The sequence below is a fragment of the Sycon ciliatum genome, chromosome 2, assembly GCF_964019385.1.
Source record: "Sycon ciliatum chromosome 2, ocSycCili1.1, whole genome shotgun sequence".
Classification (NCBI taxonomy): Eukaryota; Metazoa; Porifera; class Calcarea; order Leucosolenida; family Sycettidae; genus Sycon; species Sycon ciliatum.
Genome location: NC_088644.1, coordinates 26743013 through 26759808, shown reverse-complemented (window position 1 = coordinate 26759808; position 16796 = coordinate 26743013). Strand labels below are relative to the sequence as shown.

Sequence of the window (16796 nt, the reverse complement as noted above, 5' to 3'; positions counted from 1 at the left end):
CAGCCCACGCCATACTGTCAATTTTGCAAGATTACTCTTCAAGCTAGATTAGGAGCAGACTAGAATTGTACACAAGGGCACTGCATTCACACACACAACACAGCGTCACTGGCACTATCCGATTAGATTCTAGCACGGCAAGGGAGAGTGAACGCAGAAGAAACATCAGAGATGCTAATAATAATTAGAATGCAAAAGAATTGGTATCCACTGTGGAGCCAGCCACAGCCACTACAATATAGAATACAGTAATCATAACAAGTGCGGTAAAAAAGATCCAGGTTTGATGTGTAGCACGAGGCAAACTGTCTCACACGGTTTTAAACATACGCATCGGTTGAAACTGTGCTGATGAGCAATGGCAGCAATTACAGAATACATGCACTGACTCAGAATAAAACTGTCCATATGCTGGTATGGGGAGCGCTTTCCTAAAGAGTGACTGATAACGTAACGACCGGTAGTCGATGATGTGATGGGAATAATGAAAACGGTGGCACGGACGCATGACAAGACATTGAAGGCGGTTGCCGCCCTCTAGCTAATGCCGGCTGTAGCTTTCGCCAAGCCACCAAATACATACAATTCTACATTGCTTGGAGGATAAAACCAAGGAAAACGAAACTTTCCGGGTAACAATAGCATATAATGTCAAAGAAATTGAGACGTGTTCATTTCTAACAGCATGACAATGTGCTGGGAAGAAAAGAAGTATTGGTGTGAATGTTCGGCAACTAATGCAGAGAATATAATAGACAACGAGGCACTACGTGAACTGGGAAAGACTAAATCGAAAAATAAGCAAGAAAATCATACAAAAATTGAGCTAGATAGCAACTCGCGAACAGTCCATCTGGTAGTTCACCAGAACTGGCAGACACCAATAGAACGGCCCACAGGCCATAAATACAAAGACTATTTGCATTATCCTGTGACGACAAACTCCACACAGGAAATCGAGCGATGATCAGTGAGCGTATGTGGCCACTGAGAGCTTGTTGCCATGACAGTGGCCATAGGCTGGCGCACTACAAACTCTGCTCAGAGACTGATCTGGCGAGTCATCCAAAGAAAATCAGCTGCTAGTATCAACAGCTGATTAAAAATATACTCACTACACTTGAGCATCCTGTTTAGACTGGGTGGCAGCCACATAGTTACTGACTACTTGGTGGTCTTCGACAAAGTACTTTTTGACGCGCTGAAACTCCTTGATATCCAGGTCGACTACAGCGATGTTGTAGGCATATCGTTGAACTCCAGCTGACGTCACCACCTCCACAGTGCGATCCCTGAAGGCAAAGAAAAGCACAGCAGGTGGTACAGCGTCACTTCACGAGAAGCTCCGCAGTACAGTGAAATCTGTCTAAGACGACTGCTCAAGGGACCTTCAAAACATGGTCTCTATTACCAGGTGGTCTCCTAATCCAGGGTCAGTTGACTGGAACTAGCATCTCTTGGTCCTGGTTGCAGTGGTCTTCTAGGACAGGTGGTCGCCTTGTCCGAGTGGTCGCCTTGACAGGTGGTTTACTGTATCTCAGACATTTTGTCCATCAAATAAGCAGCCCCCCATTCACGCTGCTCTGGCCATGCCCTGGCAGCCGGTGAACACATGATCGACATGTCATGGGGATAGTACAACCACAATGATGAGCCATAACAAGTAATCGCCTGTAACAAGAGTACATACCTCCCCAGAGCGTGCAACTCCACATAAATCTGCGTCACTCGCTTTCAGCCGGAAATACAACATTCTCGTGATGTGATACTGCACCCCATACACAAAACTGAACCGAGCACGTTCAACCTTGGATCTCGAACGCACGTATGGAAGTGGTTACATCATCAAAAATGGCGCACTAGTAATTCTGAAAAAGGAGTCCTGACAGCTGCCCACTGGCAATTGCACACTCTTGGCTGTACAGTACGCCGTGCTGACTGTGGGTAGCAGCACGGCTGAAAAAAAAAAACGCTCCCAGGCAGGACTGGAACATAAAACATGACAACAAAATACACATACAAACATGCACTCTTGAATGCCACTTACTCGGGCTGATGTAGGCCAGGTGTACACTGCTGAAATGATACCATAATAGAGCAATCCTTCGCTGTGCAAGCAGCTGAGAACTGTCGAATCTGCACACAGAAATGAGGAAAGCGGTACAGTAAGGTATGGCGATGAAGAACGCAAGGGCTCAAGGTGCAGCCTAGCATTGCTCTGAACTGTTCAAATTAAAGTCATTTTGTTCTTATTCCGCAATCATGAAAACACGTAGAAAACAGTACAAGGTCATACATGTACATTGTAAATGTGGGTTTTTTTAATCCGAAAAACTAGCCAGGATTGTTCTTTTAAAAAATTGTGCATTTTCCAGCCCGGTTAGTGTTCTTCGACGAAGTGCTTTTTCGGCGCCCGTTCTTCCTGTATTCATCAAAGCCATGGCAGGAGGCAGAGGGGTTTGAATGGCAGACCAACAATGACACTTACCGTATTTTACCGGTTGTAAGTCGACCCCGGTTATAGGTCGACCCCCGTATCTGGAGGTCTCAATTCTGCGTTTTAAAGTGTTCACCCAAAGAAGCACTACTAACCACGTCCTGCTGCTAACACATCAACAAATCATGCAAACATTCCTTATTGGAGGGTGTAACGTCCCAATCCTTGAAAAAGGCCAATAAACTGGCAAAAATGTGTAAACATGTTGCACTCGTGCATGCAGTGCAGGTCATTTTTTGTAAGATGCTCATAGTTCCCGGTTATAAGTCGAATCCCGGTTGTAAGTCGACCCCCACCCTTTCTCCTTCTATTTTAAGTCGTAAAAGGTCGACTTACAACCGGAAAAATACGGTACCTTTTTCACAGCAAACTCGTCAGTCTCATCATCTTCATCTTCACAACGACGACCTAGCGCATACATGAGGACACCAGTGGCAAAACAGACTGTAATGTGAAACATATCAAAAACTAGGATTGGGCTCAATAGCTCCAATAATGGACTTGAAATTGCATAAGCAAGGACTAAGATGCACCAGCACCAACAGCATCAGCAGCAGCAGCACCACCACCAACAACAACAGCAACAACAGCAGCAGCAGCAGCAGCACTATCACCACCTACAGCAGCAGCAGCAGCACCATCACCACCACCAACAGCAGCAGCAGCAGCAGCAGCAGCAGTAGCAGCAGTAGCAGCAGTAGTACCAGCATCAATGCACAATTGTTCACAGCAGTTCATACTACAAATGCAGTCCTGTGTACACACAGTGAAATATTAACACTCTCAGCACCAACCTAATGGGCAGATGCTCACCTAACTCTGTGGAGAGTTGTGTCCAAGCCCCGCTGGTGTAGGGACCATTTAGTCCCCACTGCTCCCACCGAGTGGAATTTAGTGCACCGATGCGGGTTACGAGAGGAAATATACCTTCGATGTCCATGTCATCCAACATCTGTGCAAGACGTACAGAAGCTAGTACACCACCGCATGGTGATATGTCCACATCATCGCTTGCTACTCTTGGACTCGATTCATCACCAGCACATGCCGAGCTTTTCGACTGCGAGCTTGTCGCGAGCAACACGTCCTTAAAGGTACCCGCTTGGCAGATGGGAATGTTGCGCAGCGTCTTCCACTTGCTCTGGGGAAGGACGTGATGGCCCCTATGCCCATCGTGCAGCAGTATCTGCTGAACGATGTGTAGGACAGTACCCACATTCTTGGGGCATCTGTACATGGGAGGCAATACAATATATTCAAGGGGCAAGTGTTAGCCATCAACAGCAGATTTACATTAACATGCAAACGAGTGCATGCAGGTATACACACAGACACAGACACACATTCGCCTACACGTGTGCATGGGGAGTTTGCAGTAGAGCCATTGCTGGTGGTATCGCTTCCTAACCTGAAGTTAGGCTTGATACCACTGCCTAATACATGCACTAGTATTCTGAACAGCAGTGTATCAGCCAAGAAGTGCAGTGTATCAGCCAAGAAGTGCAGTGTATCAGCCAAGAAGTGCAGTGTATCAGCCAAGAAGTGCAGTGTATCAGCCAAGAAGTGCAGTGTATCAGCCAAGAAGTGCAGTGTATCAGCCAAGAAGTGCAGTGTATCAGCCAAGAAGTGCAGTGTATCAGCCAAGAAGTGCAGTGTATCAGCCAAGAAGTGCAGTGTATCAGCCAAGAAGTGCAGTGTATCAGCCAAGAAGTGCAGCCTGCAAAGGAAAGCCAGAAGTTCTTCCAACACCATCTCATTCCGTACAACAGAACCACTTTCCGGCATCGTCATTCAATAACTTGTAGCGTGTGGCAGCCCAGCGGGGCCCAGCGGGACACCGTTCAACAGATGAGCATGGTCTTACTGTGTCTTGAACTCCTCGGGTAGGAAGTCGTAGTAGCGATCTTCATCCTCGGACACTACTTCAGGCAGTCCACTGCATGCCTCCTGCAGTTGTTCCCAGCTTTCCTGCGATGCCATGCCCTAACAAGGAAAGGCAAGAACGACAAGAAGAACTTCTGAAACAGTGCAGTCCATTAGAAGTACAGTGGTGTTATTTCTTCTTCGGCGACACACACACACGGTGTAAAGGACAAATCCCCTGGTCTTCACGACGACAAAATGATCTGCTGAGTAATAATTATACGCCCAAGCAGGTAGTATGCAAGAGAGGAGTACATATATATGTTCTGCATGAGTGCTACAAAGTATCAGGTGCAGGAGCAAGAGCTTACGTTGGAATTCGCCTTGAAGATTTGTGTTGCATCCTGTACGAGACACACATTGGAGCAGCAGGACCGGAAGCAGCAACAGTCAGCGCTTTGGATTGGCCATAGTTTTCCACAAGTCATGATGACAGAGATGGCAGTCTGCATCAACTGCTGGGTCATGAATGATTGAGAGCTGAGCATTTAGCTGGTGAATAAGAAGCACTCCTGTCATGATTATGGTGATGAACAAGTCAAAACCATTGCAAATATACATGTCATTCTACGAGGCATCATCAAGGACGTTCAGGCAGCTGGACTCAATGCTGGTCTTGAGGACAAGGTGAGTGATACATCCGTTACTTGTGCTGCAATCTCCCGGTGTAGATTGGGTTTTTTACTATTGGCTAGGAGCCTGAAAACTTGCTGCGTGCTAAAGCGGATGCAGCAATTTTATTTTCATTGTCCCAAAAGACATCCTCCGCCGGTGCTTGTTGCCATGGCTTTCTCTGCAAACTTTCTCAATTTGAAGACGGTAGTGCAATGCAGTGCTGATGGAAGGGTAGCAGGCTACCTTCCTGGTGAACAGATTAAATGCATCCAAAGGAGGATCAGCCACTCCAGTGTCCACCACTCCACAACGCGCTCTAAATTCTCTTTTCAAGAGGGGTTCGTCACGGAAATAGAACATCGACACGCTACCATCGTGTAGGGTCTACAGTCATCTCTTGTAGCTAAGCAATAAGTTACATAAGGATGGTTGGGTCTGCACCATGATTATACATACCTTGAGTATCCTGATGTTATTCTGTGGTGTTTGCAGTATGGAATACAGGGCATGACGGATACGAGCAGGGTTGCTGGACAGATGTGACAGGCAAAAAGAGCAGGGATAATGGAATTACACAACGAACGCAAAGGCAGCAAACTGTACTAACAAAGCGCACTGTGCATTACTAGTACTTCAGCCTAGGACAGCAAAGTCCCAAGTACAAGCGTACTTGTATAATAGAACTGAGAGAAATACCATTCTTCACTCCAATTATAAAAGACAAATTCATACTTTTCTCTCAACGTACGCAAACTCCAACGCAACCACTCACGCATCAATAATCGCTCTCACGCTGCACTACTCATGGTTTCTTTGGTGCTGACTGGGATGTGTCGTGCACTTCAAATTTGTAAATTTGACTCGTTTGCAGCAAAGGGGCTGTGAGCGATGCAGTGTGGGTGAGGGTTTAGCAAATTACAGTGGTCCTTTTATAATCCGAAAGTGTATTATTTATTATTTGAAAAAAAATTATAATAGGGCATTCCCACAGGCCTAAGGCCTTCTTACGGGGTACCCTGTATAAAGAGGAGATTTCGGCTACTGATTATTGTGCTCGTTTATAGAGGGACGACTGTACTAATAAATTAAATCTCACGGTTCAAGTGCGACCGAGTTTGACCGATTTCCCCACGGCTGTAAGCATGCCAGGACCCAAAAGGATCAATGGGGGTCAGATGCCTCCAAACGGATAAGTATGACAGCTTATGAAAGCAGATCACTTTGCCCATAGGCAATGCATAGCGCAAAAGACCGGGTGAACAGTAAAGAAGTTCGTACAGACCTGAAAGATGAAAGGGGCTTTGCACTATTTTTAGATTTGCAAAGCACCAAGAGCACTCTTGAAAGCACCCATTTTAGAAAGTGTGTGTGGATGACACCACAATGACATTGTGCACCTGGTCTACTGTCCATGCAAACCCTTGGCAGAGATATAGCAACATCACTCTGAACAGTCCACACTTACCCTGAGAATAGATCAAGAGGACAGTAGAGACTGCGACGCGTCCATTTGCCCTCGGCCACTTTCAGATACTGAAACATGCAGAAGCGACAATGTGTGTACTTGACTCCATCGCCTCCGGACGCATGTGGAGAAACCGGCAAGAAGCCCCATTTTGGCTAGGAAGAGAGAGAGAAGAGACAGCGACACAGAGAGAGAGAGAGAGAGAGAGAGAGAGAGAGAGAGAGAGAGAGAGAGAGAGAGAGAGAGAGAGAGAGAGAGAGAGAGAGAGAGAGAGAGAGAGAGAGAGAGAGAAGACCAACAAAGAAAATCACTGTCAGATACGAATCAATGCAACTTGCAAGGAAAAGATACTGTACGGGGGCGTAGCTGGTTCCCCTTTTAGGGGGTGCACGGCCGCATATGTGTAGGATGACTGGTGCATGTCATTCATGGTTATTATGTGCATGCTGAACCTAGGTCGAAATTTTTAGGGGGTGCATGTGCCCCCCCCCCCCCCCCCCCCCCCCCCTGGTCCCCATGTGAGCTACGCGCCTAATACACAGTACATGCACGGGAAGATTTAGTATCTATTCGGCAAGACAAGAGAAATTCATGCCCTGTCGTGCCAGAGGGAGCAACACTAAACAGGTCTTGACAGCATAATGAACAACAAACTTCTCTCCTTGTTGATCTCATGGTAATGCACTCTCCCTATCCCAATACGCTAAACCACCGGCCAGTGTGCACACAGACTGAAGCACACATACACATAACTCAGACACGCCCATCGCTGCTGGTGATTGCACCGAGGTAGTGCAAATTATCTAGGTATGGGAACTTGGGTGCTGGAATTACAAAGTTCAACACTTCGCAAGGCTGTACAAGTGACCATGAGTACTAGTAGTACTAGTAGTAGTACTGGGTATACACGGGCGTGCATAGATGTCTCTGTGCAGGCATACACGGTATGGTCATCCACTACAGTTGTAGTTACCTTTAGTTCAATGCAAAAAGTGGGAGGTGGATCAGCAACTGAGACATCCCCACGAACTCCATTAGACATGGGATTGCACGAGGATGTTGGAGAACCTACAGTCAAAATGGAAGTCAAACATGAGTTTAGTTTCGGACAAAGGGCCAAGTAATAATGCTGCAAAGCGACCGGCATAGTAAAGCCACTACAAGAAGAAACCACATGAAACCAGCCATCTCAAGCAACATGTCTCACACACCGGTCTTATCGAGTGAACACCTTACAATACACACACACACACACACACACACACACACACACACACAGGCTGACGCGCACACACGTACACATACACACAGAGAAATAAAGCATGCCTTAAGAAACCCAAGCAAATGAATCACTTCATCTGATACTGGCATGTGTTCACATCCTCACCATTACTCATTATTGGCAAGAGTGCTACATCCGGCAGAAGAATCCCACACTGCCATGATGGGTCACCAGCCTTGTTGAGTCGAATGGCTACACAATCGAAAAATTACCACCAGCGACAGTAAACAGATTAAGGAACATCCACAATGCTGGAAGCATACCATACTACATTTCACTGAAAAGGCTTTTCTGCATTCACGCAGATACAACTACCGCATTTCCCCGAATATAAGTCGCACCTGTTTACACTAAACTTCAAGGGCAAAGAAGGGGACGCAACTTACAATCGAGTGTGACATCTTACTGATGTAAATAATATTAATATATTGAAAGTTTTTGAAACAATATGGCTCAAGCCTGAAAGTGGGGTTCGACTTATAAATCAGGAAAATACAGTACAAAATAAATAAATAGACACCCTTAGCAAACAACGGTAACGCTATTTTTTACGGTACTCGTACCTTGATCACCCAAATAGCGTTGAAGCTGCAGCGTAAAAACGTTATGGGGGCTGATTTATCGTTGTGATCAACGGTACGTTTTTCGGCCAAATATTGCATAGTCCGTACGCATTTCACCTTGTATCGCGTATATGGTGACATAAATAGTTGTACCGCGCGAAGTAAAAGCTGTTCTCGTGGCAACAGCGTACTAAAAATAGCGTGCGTCTTGCTAAAGGTCGAGTCCAAATCACGATATTTTCCCCCTTACGGTAATACCGTTACAACATAACGTTGTTTGCTAAGGGTGTCTAATAAATAATGAAGTACAGTCCACCATCGTCCTGCCACAGAGAACACTGAAGAAGACTTAGGGAGTGAGTGCTACTTACAAAAAATCACGCAATGGTCATTTACCTGGTCTTCTTGAGAGACAAGCTTTGTTGACATCATCTACAAAGCCTTCCGGCAGCTGTACTAAATGCTGCACACCATGCAAAACACAAAGCAAAGAAACAGGAAAAAGTCAAGCGACAGACTGCTCAGGAAGAAAGCCATAAAAAGCTACCGCGAGCATTCATACGACGGGAGAGGCTCACGTCAACGAAATCCACACGGAGAACACTGTGGAACCGGCAAGAGGGACAATTGTCGATAAAACAAGAGCAGTCAGATATGGATGAATGCCTATATGGAACATGCTTTATAATTATGAACAAGTTGTATGTTGTACGTGAAAAAGCATGCAAGCCAAGTTTGTACATTATATCTGTCTGGTAATGTGTACAGACTTATTTTTGGCAGTGTCAATATACTGCATGAAAGGGGAAATTCAAAACTCAAAAACTTCTATAACCGAAGAAGAAAGCAAAAATCTCTCGAGATTATATTTCGAATAATCCACTCAGTGATAAATGTGATGTCCACAGTCACGATAATCGTGCCCCTGAGCTGTAGCCCAACACTCGGATACGATTGAAGCATGCCTCTGTTCATGATAAATCTCAACAAGGCCAATCCTGTGAATGTAGACTTGCCCATCATATAGCCGAATATAATGCTCAGATGTGATGTGTGCCTACAGAACAACCTGTGGCGCGCTTTTTCTCGCCCGGAGTGCTGTGCAGCAGGAAGCGTTCACAGCTTTGGTTAGAGTGAAGCCTGTGAAAGCTGCCTCAGTTATCTAAGAACCATGGGGCCTGCACCTGCTTGGACTAGTGAAAAGTACAGACACTAAAAATTGCGAGAAGCGGCGTAGTGCGTACAACTGAGCTGCAGTTGTGCAGAGAGAGAGAGAGAGAGACCTGCTTGGATCCTGTTTGTTCGTACCACATCACTAAAATGATGTAATCACGGAATTTCGCCGTGGCAGCAACCCATCAGACCTGCACACTGGTTTCATGTACTCTTGATAGTTGATCATATTCAGCTGGTATCGTAGAATTTCCTGCGGGGTTGATTGACGTGCTTGGATGACTGAAGTTCGGATAGCTGATGCGTAAGCGTTGCCAGTTTGATCTACTTTCAGCCTTTCAGGTGAATGAACGCAAGAACAAGTTCCCAGAAAGAAACTGGCGGTAACCACGGGAAATGAAGGCGCAGGAAGGACCTACGGGTGTGTGCGATCCCCGGTAGCCTAATCGGTAGGGCACTGTCCCGGAAAGACAGGGGTGCCGGGTTCGAATCCCGCTCGTGGATCCTTCTTTGCAACATACACACGATCATCATCAAGACAACAAGGCAAAGTACACGATATGTGCACACATGTACATTTAAAAAAAGGACGCACCGCTAACGGGACATATTTGGGACCGATGAGTGGTCGCATTACAAAGTTCTGATACTCTAGCTGTTGCTGCCATTTCGATGTGTCCACCTGCAACCAAAATACGGTCACACAAAAACAAAAACAAGAGTAGTATCAGCACTATATTAGTACATGATATACAATCAGAGGTCATAAATTCACAAGTAACTAGTTATAGACGCTCTCAGCACGAACGAATACGAATACTTTCACACAGCGCTCTGCTACATCCTCTGGCATGTTTGGCTGGAAGGGCTTTCGCTTCGTTCCTGCTGCTGTACCGGTGCCGGTCGCAGTCTCTGTCACCGATTCAGCGTCATCGAGATTCTCCTCATCATCGCTCTGTGGCAGCGCGTCGATGTCGGCGTGATCCCTTGTTTGATTATCGCAGAAAACCGACCACATGTTATCAGTTATTAACTTATCATTGAAGAAGTCATAAACGAACGAATATTCGTTCGTTCGTTAACAGGAAGAATATTCGGATAGTCAATATTCGTATTCGCTTCACCCCTACAAATCAGTAGCGGGAGTACAGTACTGTCGGGCGCTGATTTGGCCAAGCTTCGTGGATCATTTACTGTAGACGGCAATCCCCTGCTATAGCTGACATCTTACCTAACTGGGCGAACGCAGTACGTCACGGTACATGGGACGTCCTCGGCCGACACAACAGTACTATCCGGAGTTCCCCAGGGTTCCATCCTCGGCCCCCTTCTTTTTATTTTATACGTCAATGATCTGCCCGCAGCTGCCCAGGGCACATCACTGTTCGCAGACGACACAACGCTCCTACGGGCATCTCCTAACATCACTGGCCTGATGAGTAACCTAGCTAACGGGATTCAAAGAGTAATTTCCTGGATGTCGTCTTGGCGGTTATCGCCCAATCTGTCTAAAACTAAAATCATGCTCTTTCCTTCTCAGCCCGATGTTCCGCCCCTCCTCCATCCCACTTTCCCCCAGCCTATAGACATAGTCTCCAGCCATAAGCATCTTGGCATTTTCATTGACTCTAATCTTTCATGGGAACCCCACACCGATTACATATGTAAACGATCAAGTTCATCTTTAGGAATTCTCTCTTCTCACTGTTACCATCTCCCAATCTCTTGTAAACTCCTCTTTTACTCAGCTTACCTACGCCCCATTTTTGATTATGCAGAATACTGCTTGGGCTGGAATTTCCACAACCCGTGCTGCCAAGCTCGAAATTCACCACAAAAAAGTTCTCAAAATCCTCCTCCGAAAACCCCGCATGCTTCCATCTTCCATCCTTTATGCCCTTGCTGACACTAGTCACTACCCCTTTGTCTAAGAGACGTAATTCACATCTTGTCACCCTTATCCATTCTCTCAAACTCAATCTGTGTCCACCTCACCTCCACTGTTTCAACTGGTTCTCTTCCCGTAGCACGAGAAACTCCCTTTCCCTTCCGAAACCTAAGTCCTCCTTTCTACTTCACTCTCCCTTTTTCATTGCGTACTCTGCATGGCTGGCACTTCCCCAAGAAGCTAAGGACCTTTCTTCCCTCCGCCTTTTTAAGAGCCTTGTCGCGCCTTGACTTTGATTTTGTGTTTCTCATTTTTGTTGCAATCACTGCTTATCCATGCCGGTTCCTTTTTTTTCTTCTCCTCCCCTTCTCCCTTCCTTGCCGTGGTTGGCTAACACCCTCTCTCTTTGTATTGGCCGGTGTTCTCACTGTGCTATGAGATGCTGTAATAAATAAATAAAAAATTTCACGAGAAGAACGGAGCACCGAAGAACGGCCAGTCTAGAATCACCAATTTTTAAGAATGGTCTAGGCTGCGTTTTTGCAGATAAGAACGGAAACCGTAATGTACACTCAGAAGTATAAATCTGCGTAAATGTACATGTATGACTGTACCATCAAATAAGAATAGACCTTTTGCGCGTTGTGCAGATGTACGAAGCTCAGTACTAGGACGAACGTGTGTACAGACCCGGTTGGGTGTTCATTGTGTGCTGTGCATGCGCATTTGACCAATTTTAGCCTCGTAATTAATGGCAAACAATCCCTTTTCCAGCTTCTTCACTTTGGTTAGAACAAATGACTAGCTAGGTCTTTGTCAGAAAAGGTTTTCGTTTGAAATGCTTTCAGGTCCCATTTCTTAGCGGAAATAGCAGAAAACACAATAGGGTCCTGCACAGTCAACACCCATTAGGTTCTACGGGATTCTACGGGATTTCGTGCATCTGTGCAACGCGCAAAAGGCTTATGAAACTGCCGTGTTCGCGAAAAATAAAAGTGGGCTAGACTAGAACCCGCCAGAATTTATGCATTGGATGTACACTTTCTTGACCGTGCGCGTGTCTGCTGCATTATGTAATAATGTTATACCGTATATGCCAAGGCTGGCCACGGGGTGTGAATTTTTCTTCTCAGCAAATTTTTCCAGAGAATTCAAAAATCACCAAAAATACCATGAAAATTCGCTTCGTTGCCATGGTAACCGATATAGCACCCCAGAGTAACATTACTCACTACTGACATTAGTTGTCATGAATTTGCAATGCATAAGTGTGGTCACACACCGTACAGTGTACATGTACATGCCATCCAGGTATGTTACACGGACAGTCTGTACTTTGCACTTCCACAGCCAAGCTCTAGCTTACCGATACCTGTTTAGAAGCACAAAGTGACAAAGTCATGTACAGACAGTGATTTGTGCCTCACTTGCGCTGAAAAGTGAAAATACAGGACTTTTGCATAGGAAAGTATACCTGGTATACTGATCTGTGGCATTTTTGGCTGCTTTTCGGACCTTTCCTTTTTCGGACCGGTTTTTGGAAGAGCCTTCAAAAATCGGACGGTTTGGCAGCACTGTATATGGCTGTGTTTACATGAGAAATTTCAACCCGGGTCGAGTTCAGCCCGGGTTGAAAGTCTGTACGATACTAGTAACGATAGACAAAATAGGTGAGCGTTTACATGAAGACAGTTGACCCGGGTCAAATACTGATATGCCGCCAAAAGTCCACTTCTAGAGTCCTGTATGGTCACGTGAGTCCGTTCGCGCGAAATTTGCATGTGCAGTGCTGTTCAAACCTGGCGCGAGATACGCACAGAAGTACGTTTGTACGATTTTCTTGACCCGGGTTGATTTCAACCCACCCCTTGGGGGGGGGGGGGGGGGTTGAAATCAACCCGGGGCGAAACTTCAACCCGGGTCAAGCGCAATGCGTCATGTAAACGCGCCATTCATTTTGTGTGCATGGTGGGTTGAAATCTGACCCAGGTCGAACTCAACCCGGGTTGAAACGCCTCATGTAAACACAGCCTATGAACTCTTTCCACGGTTTTGTCGAGTTGATCATGAGTACGAATTCACGAGAAATTCCAGGTCTTCGTTTACGTGGGCGCAATCCATTCATTCTGGTCATTCGAGAATAATAAAAAAATCTGGGTCCAGAACGTGTAATCTAATGCGTCCATTGTATGATCATGACAAGGGCATGCCATAAATGCACCAATACACAGAGTATATGGTTGAAACAATACAACACATCGAGCAGGATTTATCGTGAGTTGAAGCTGGTCGTGACAATGATACAGAGGACGAGAAAGCTTCTTAACCTCCAAGTGCATTATGGCAGAAAATTGCCAGTAGCTTTCAATACACACCTCAGTTTTAGCAGTAATTTTCTACAATTAATTATTTGCGAGAGAGAACTGGTACGTACTTTGGCTTGTGGCACTTCCTGCTGCGATGGTGAGTGGGAAATTTCACACTTCCGCAACCTCAATACGTCCCGTGACTAAAGAGTGAAGAAAAATGTAGGTGGAACAGAGGACCCGTAATTGATCGACAAATAATTTGAAATCAGGCTGACGGAATTGGCCATTCAGTACGTACCGAGCGACTCGCTATGATGATATTGGCGTGGCCCTCGTCTCTATAAACCCAGTCAGCCACCTGCAATGCACTATCGTGGTTAATCTCCGCCATTGTGATAATTGAGGTTGGGAATTCAAATCGCCAAAACTTGAATATGAAGAGATACGTCGGCAGATTGTACCAATAGCCTGTGTGCACGGCAGCTTCCACCAAGAATTTAGTAGTACTAGTAGTAGGACTTTATTGCCATCATTCTACATTCGCAGATAATTCAACAATTCGACACAACATCGAAGAGTTTGTACTTCAGCTGCATACTGAACAATTTACACAAATCCTGACGTATCCAGTCACAATCGTCTAACAAAATAATCGTACTGCCTGGAGCAAACAACAGCCTCATACGAGTATTTAGTTTGAGCGGATTGGTGGTCGGTGTTAAACAGGCATCCGACATGGGCAAGAAGTACAAACAACCTTTTCTAGACTTATGAGGAGTTCTGTTGGTTCGTGATTCTTTTCAATTCCGTGGAGGCCGAGGCGTGGATCCTCCTGTCCGAGATGAAAACGACAATCATGATTGAAGTCTTTGCAAGGAGGAGTCGTCAAATACCGACTCCCCGACCTGAAAATCTGATTCAGGTCGCACTCGTACTGCGTAGTCTCGTGATCGTGGTGTCGTGGACTGGCAGTTTTTGGCTCATCGTCATCGACGCGCGCGCTAGATCACTGCATTACCATGATTGGTGCACTTGCCCGCAAAAATCTCATCGAAAAGGTCAGAGTGACTCTTGCTTTTTTGATATTTTGACACCACGATTGAAGAGTCGATTCTGATGCTTTGTCTTGGCCTTGAGAAGTGTTAGTTGGGTCTTGAGTTTGGCGGACTGCTCGAGTTGAGTAGCTTGGCAAGAAAGAATCATGTCGCTACGAGTCTTGGTTGGATGCAAGCGGGTGATTGACTATGCTGTGAAAGTCCGAGTCAAGCCCGACAGCTCTGGAGTTGTCACGCAAGGAGTCAAGCACAGCATGAATCCATTCGATGAGATTGCTGTAGAGCAGGCTCTGCAGTTGAAAGAACAGAAGCTGGCTTCGGAGGTTGTCGCCTTCAGCTGTGGTCCGGCACAGTGCGTGGAGACTCTGAGAACTGCCCTAGCCATGGGTGCAGACAGAGCCATTCACGTAAACGTTGAGGGCGCTGAATATGAGAATATGCAGCCTCTGGCAGTGGCTAAGATCATGAAGAAGCTGGTCGAAAAAGAGGAGGCGAACCTAGTTATTGTAGGGAAGCAGGCAATTGACGATGACTGCAATCAGACTGGTCAGATGCTAGCAGGCCTACTGGGATGGTCACAAGGAACGTTTGCATCTAAGATTGATGTTGATGGTGAGCAGCTGAATGTTGTCCGAGAAGTCGATGGTGGACTGGAGACCGTTCAGGTACGCTTGCCGTCAGTTGTCTCTGCTGACTTGCGCCTTAACACTCCCCGCTATGCCACGTTACCCAATATTATGAAAGCTAAGAAGAAGCCCCTGGACAAGATGTCTGCTGGTGATCTGGGTGTTGATGTAGCATCAAAAGTCAGCACAGTTCGCGTCAGTGAACCGCCTGTGCGCCAGGCTGGTAGCAAAGTCGAGAGTGTGCCAGACCTTATTCAGAAGTTGAAAGAGAAGGGTGCTCTATGAGCTGCTCTGCACATGGGAGCTCCGGACTGATGCTATTTTCTTTTTATAAATTTCTGCTGGAACCTTTGGGAGCAAGTTGTATGATGTCGGAAAACTAATGAAACCCAGTTGTGAATAGTGTGGATCACTGTGACCATTACATGTAGTGCTGAAGCGATTACGATTTATTGTTAGTGGCTTAGCTGTTACCGTAATGATCAGCTTATCGGCTAACCATATCTCACAGGTGATCTGCACTTTCCATTTAGTTGTGAGTAGCAACGTTTGCGAGAGTACTCATCTTGCCTTTGTTCAAGATATGCCCAGGCACCATACCTGGGATGTTGAGACAATACAATCAGTCATTTAAGGTTCGGCAACATGGAAACCATGTAAAACTAAAGACACTGCTTCGAACCTGTTGACTGTTTTGTGTGTGGAGTACTAGCTCAAAGCAGGTCTGATGTACATGTCTGCTGGAGCGCTTCAGACGCACGTGCAAAGAGTCACAGATGGGAAATTCCCACCTCAGTGCAAATACCGCTGCAACCGTTTCGCTGATTTTATTGATAAGTAGTAAGTTGGCTGCTCCCACCCTGGAACTCGCGTTTTTCCCGCCGGCTTGACTGACTCACGACTGCCATCCAGAGCACACGAGAAATCCGTTGAACCTTCCACTCGGCAAACCTACAAGAAAGCACCAATCCCTGCTCCTTTTTTTCCCGGGAATTCACCCCTCATCAGTGCGAGCTGCAGGGTGGGAGCAACCCTTTTTTGGCATTGAACTGGTGTGTAACGGTCAAGGGTTGCCTTGGCCTCTCAACCATGCCATGTGGTGTGGTCGCCGAAACCAGGTTTCATCAGTACTACAAAAAAACACATGCCATTGTCTGTAAGGAGTGGTACGACTCCGCATCAGACTACAGACTGAGGGTACCACTGGTCCAGGGAGTTGGAATATCTAATCCATGTACTCCCTGATATCCGAGTGATAATAATATTATCACTCGGATATCAGGGAGTATGACACCATTATTATAGCCAAGACGACATACGAGTAGTCTCTTCATATTTGTGTACATGCAGCGAAACTTCAGTATGACCTCCAAGGAGTTTGAAAATAGTCCAATTTTATA

General features: G+C 46.0%; 2 protein-coding genes across 2 annotated transcripts; one reads left to right on the top strand and one right to left on the bottom strand.

Annotated features, from left to right (window-relative positions):
* Positions 1 to 105: 105 nt before the first annotated feature.
* LOC135809433 (inositol-pentakisphosphate 2-kinase-like) lies at positions 106 to 14516 on the bottom strand. The gene is made up of 14 exons (XM_065322784.1): positions 14014 to 14516; positions 13841 to 13915; positions 10114 to 10200; positions 8742 to 8808; positions 7888 to 7974; positions 7474 to 7568; positions 6501 to 6655; positions 5492 to 5564; positions 4732 to 4764; positions 4362 to 4480; positions 3311 to 3726; positions 2853 to 2905; positions 2048 to 2136; positions 106 to 1292 (listed from the first exon to the last, which is right to left on the bottom strand). Exons 1-14 carry the CDS (start codon positions 14104 to 14106, stop codon positions 1115 to 1117), a joined length of 1620 nt encoding a protein of 539 aa, XP_065178856.1. The 5' UTR covers positions 14107 to 14516; the 3' UTR covers positions 106 to 1114.
* Positions 14517 to 14788: 272 nt separating this feature from the next.
* Positions 14789 to 16077, top strand: LOC135809432 (electron transfer flavoprotein subunit beta-like). The gene has a single exon (XM_065322783.1). The coding sequence runs from the start codon at positions 14917 to 14919 to the stop codon at positions 15679 to 15681; it is 765 nt and encodes a 254-aa protein (XP_065178855.1). The 5' UTR covers positions 14789 to 14916; the 3' UTR covers positions 15682 to 16077.
* Positions 16078 to 16796: the final 719 nt, after the last annotated feature.

Coding starts and splice junctions, on each gene's coding strand:
- LOC135809432 (XM_065322783.1), top strand. CDS start 14,917: ATGTCGCTACGAGTCTTGGTTGGATGCAAGCGGGTGATTGACTATGCT.
- LOC135809433 (XM_065322784.1), bottom strand. CDS start 14,106: ATGGCGGAGATTAACCACGATAGTGCATTGCAGGTGGCTGACTGGGTT. Junction 7,569..7,887: donor CTTGCCAATAATGAGTAATG/GTGAGGATGTGA, acceptor TTTTGACTGTAG/GTTCTCCAACATCCTCGTGC. Junction 2,137..2,852: donor ACGAGTTTGCTGTGAAAAAG/GTACCGTATTTT, acceptor TTCTGTGTGCAG/ATTCGACAGTTCTCAGCTGC.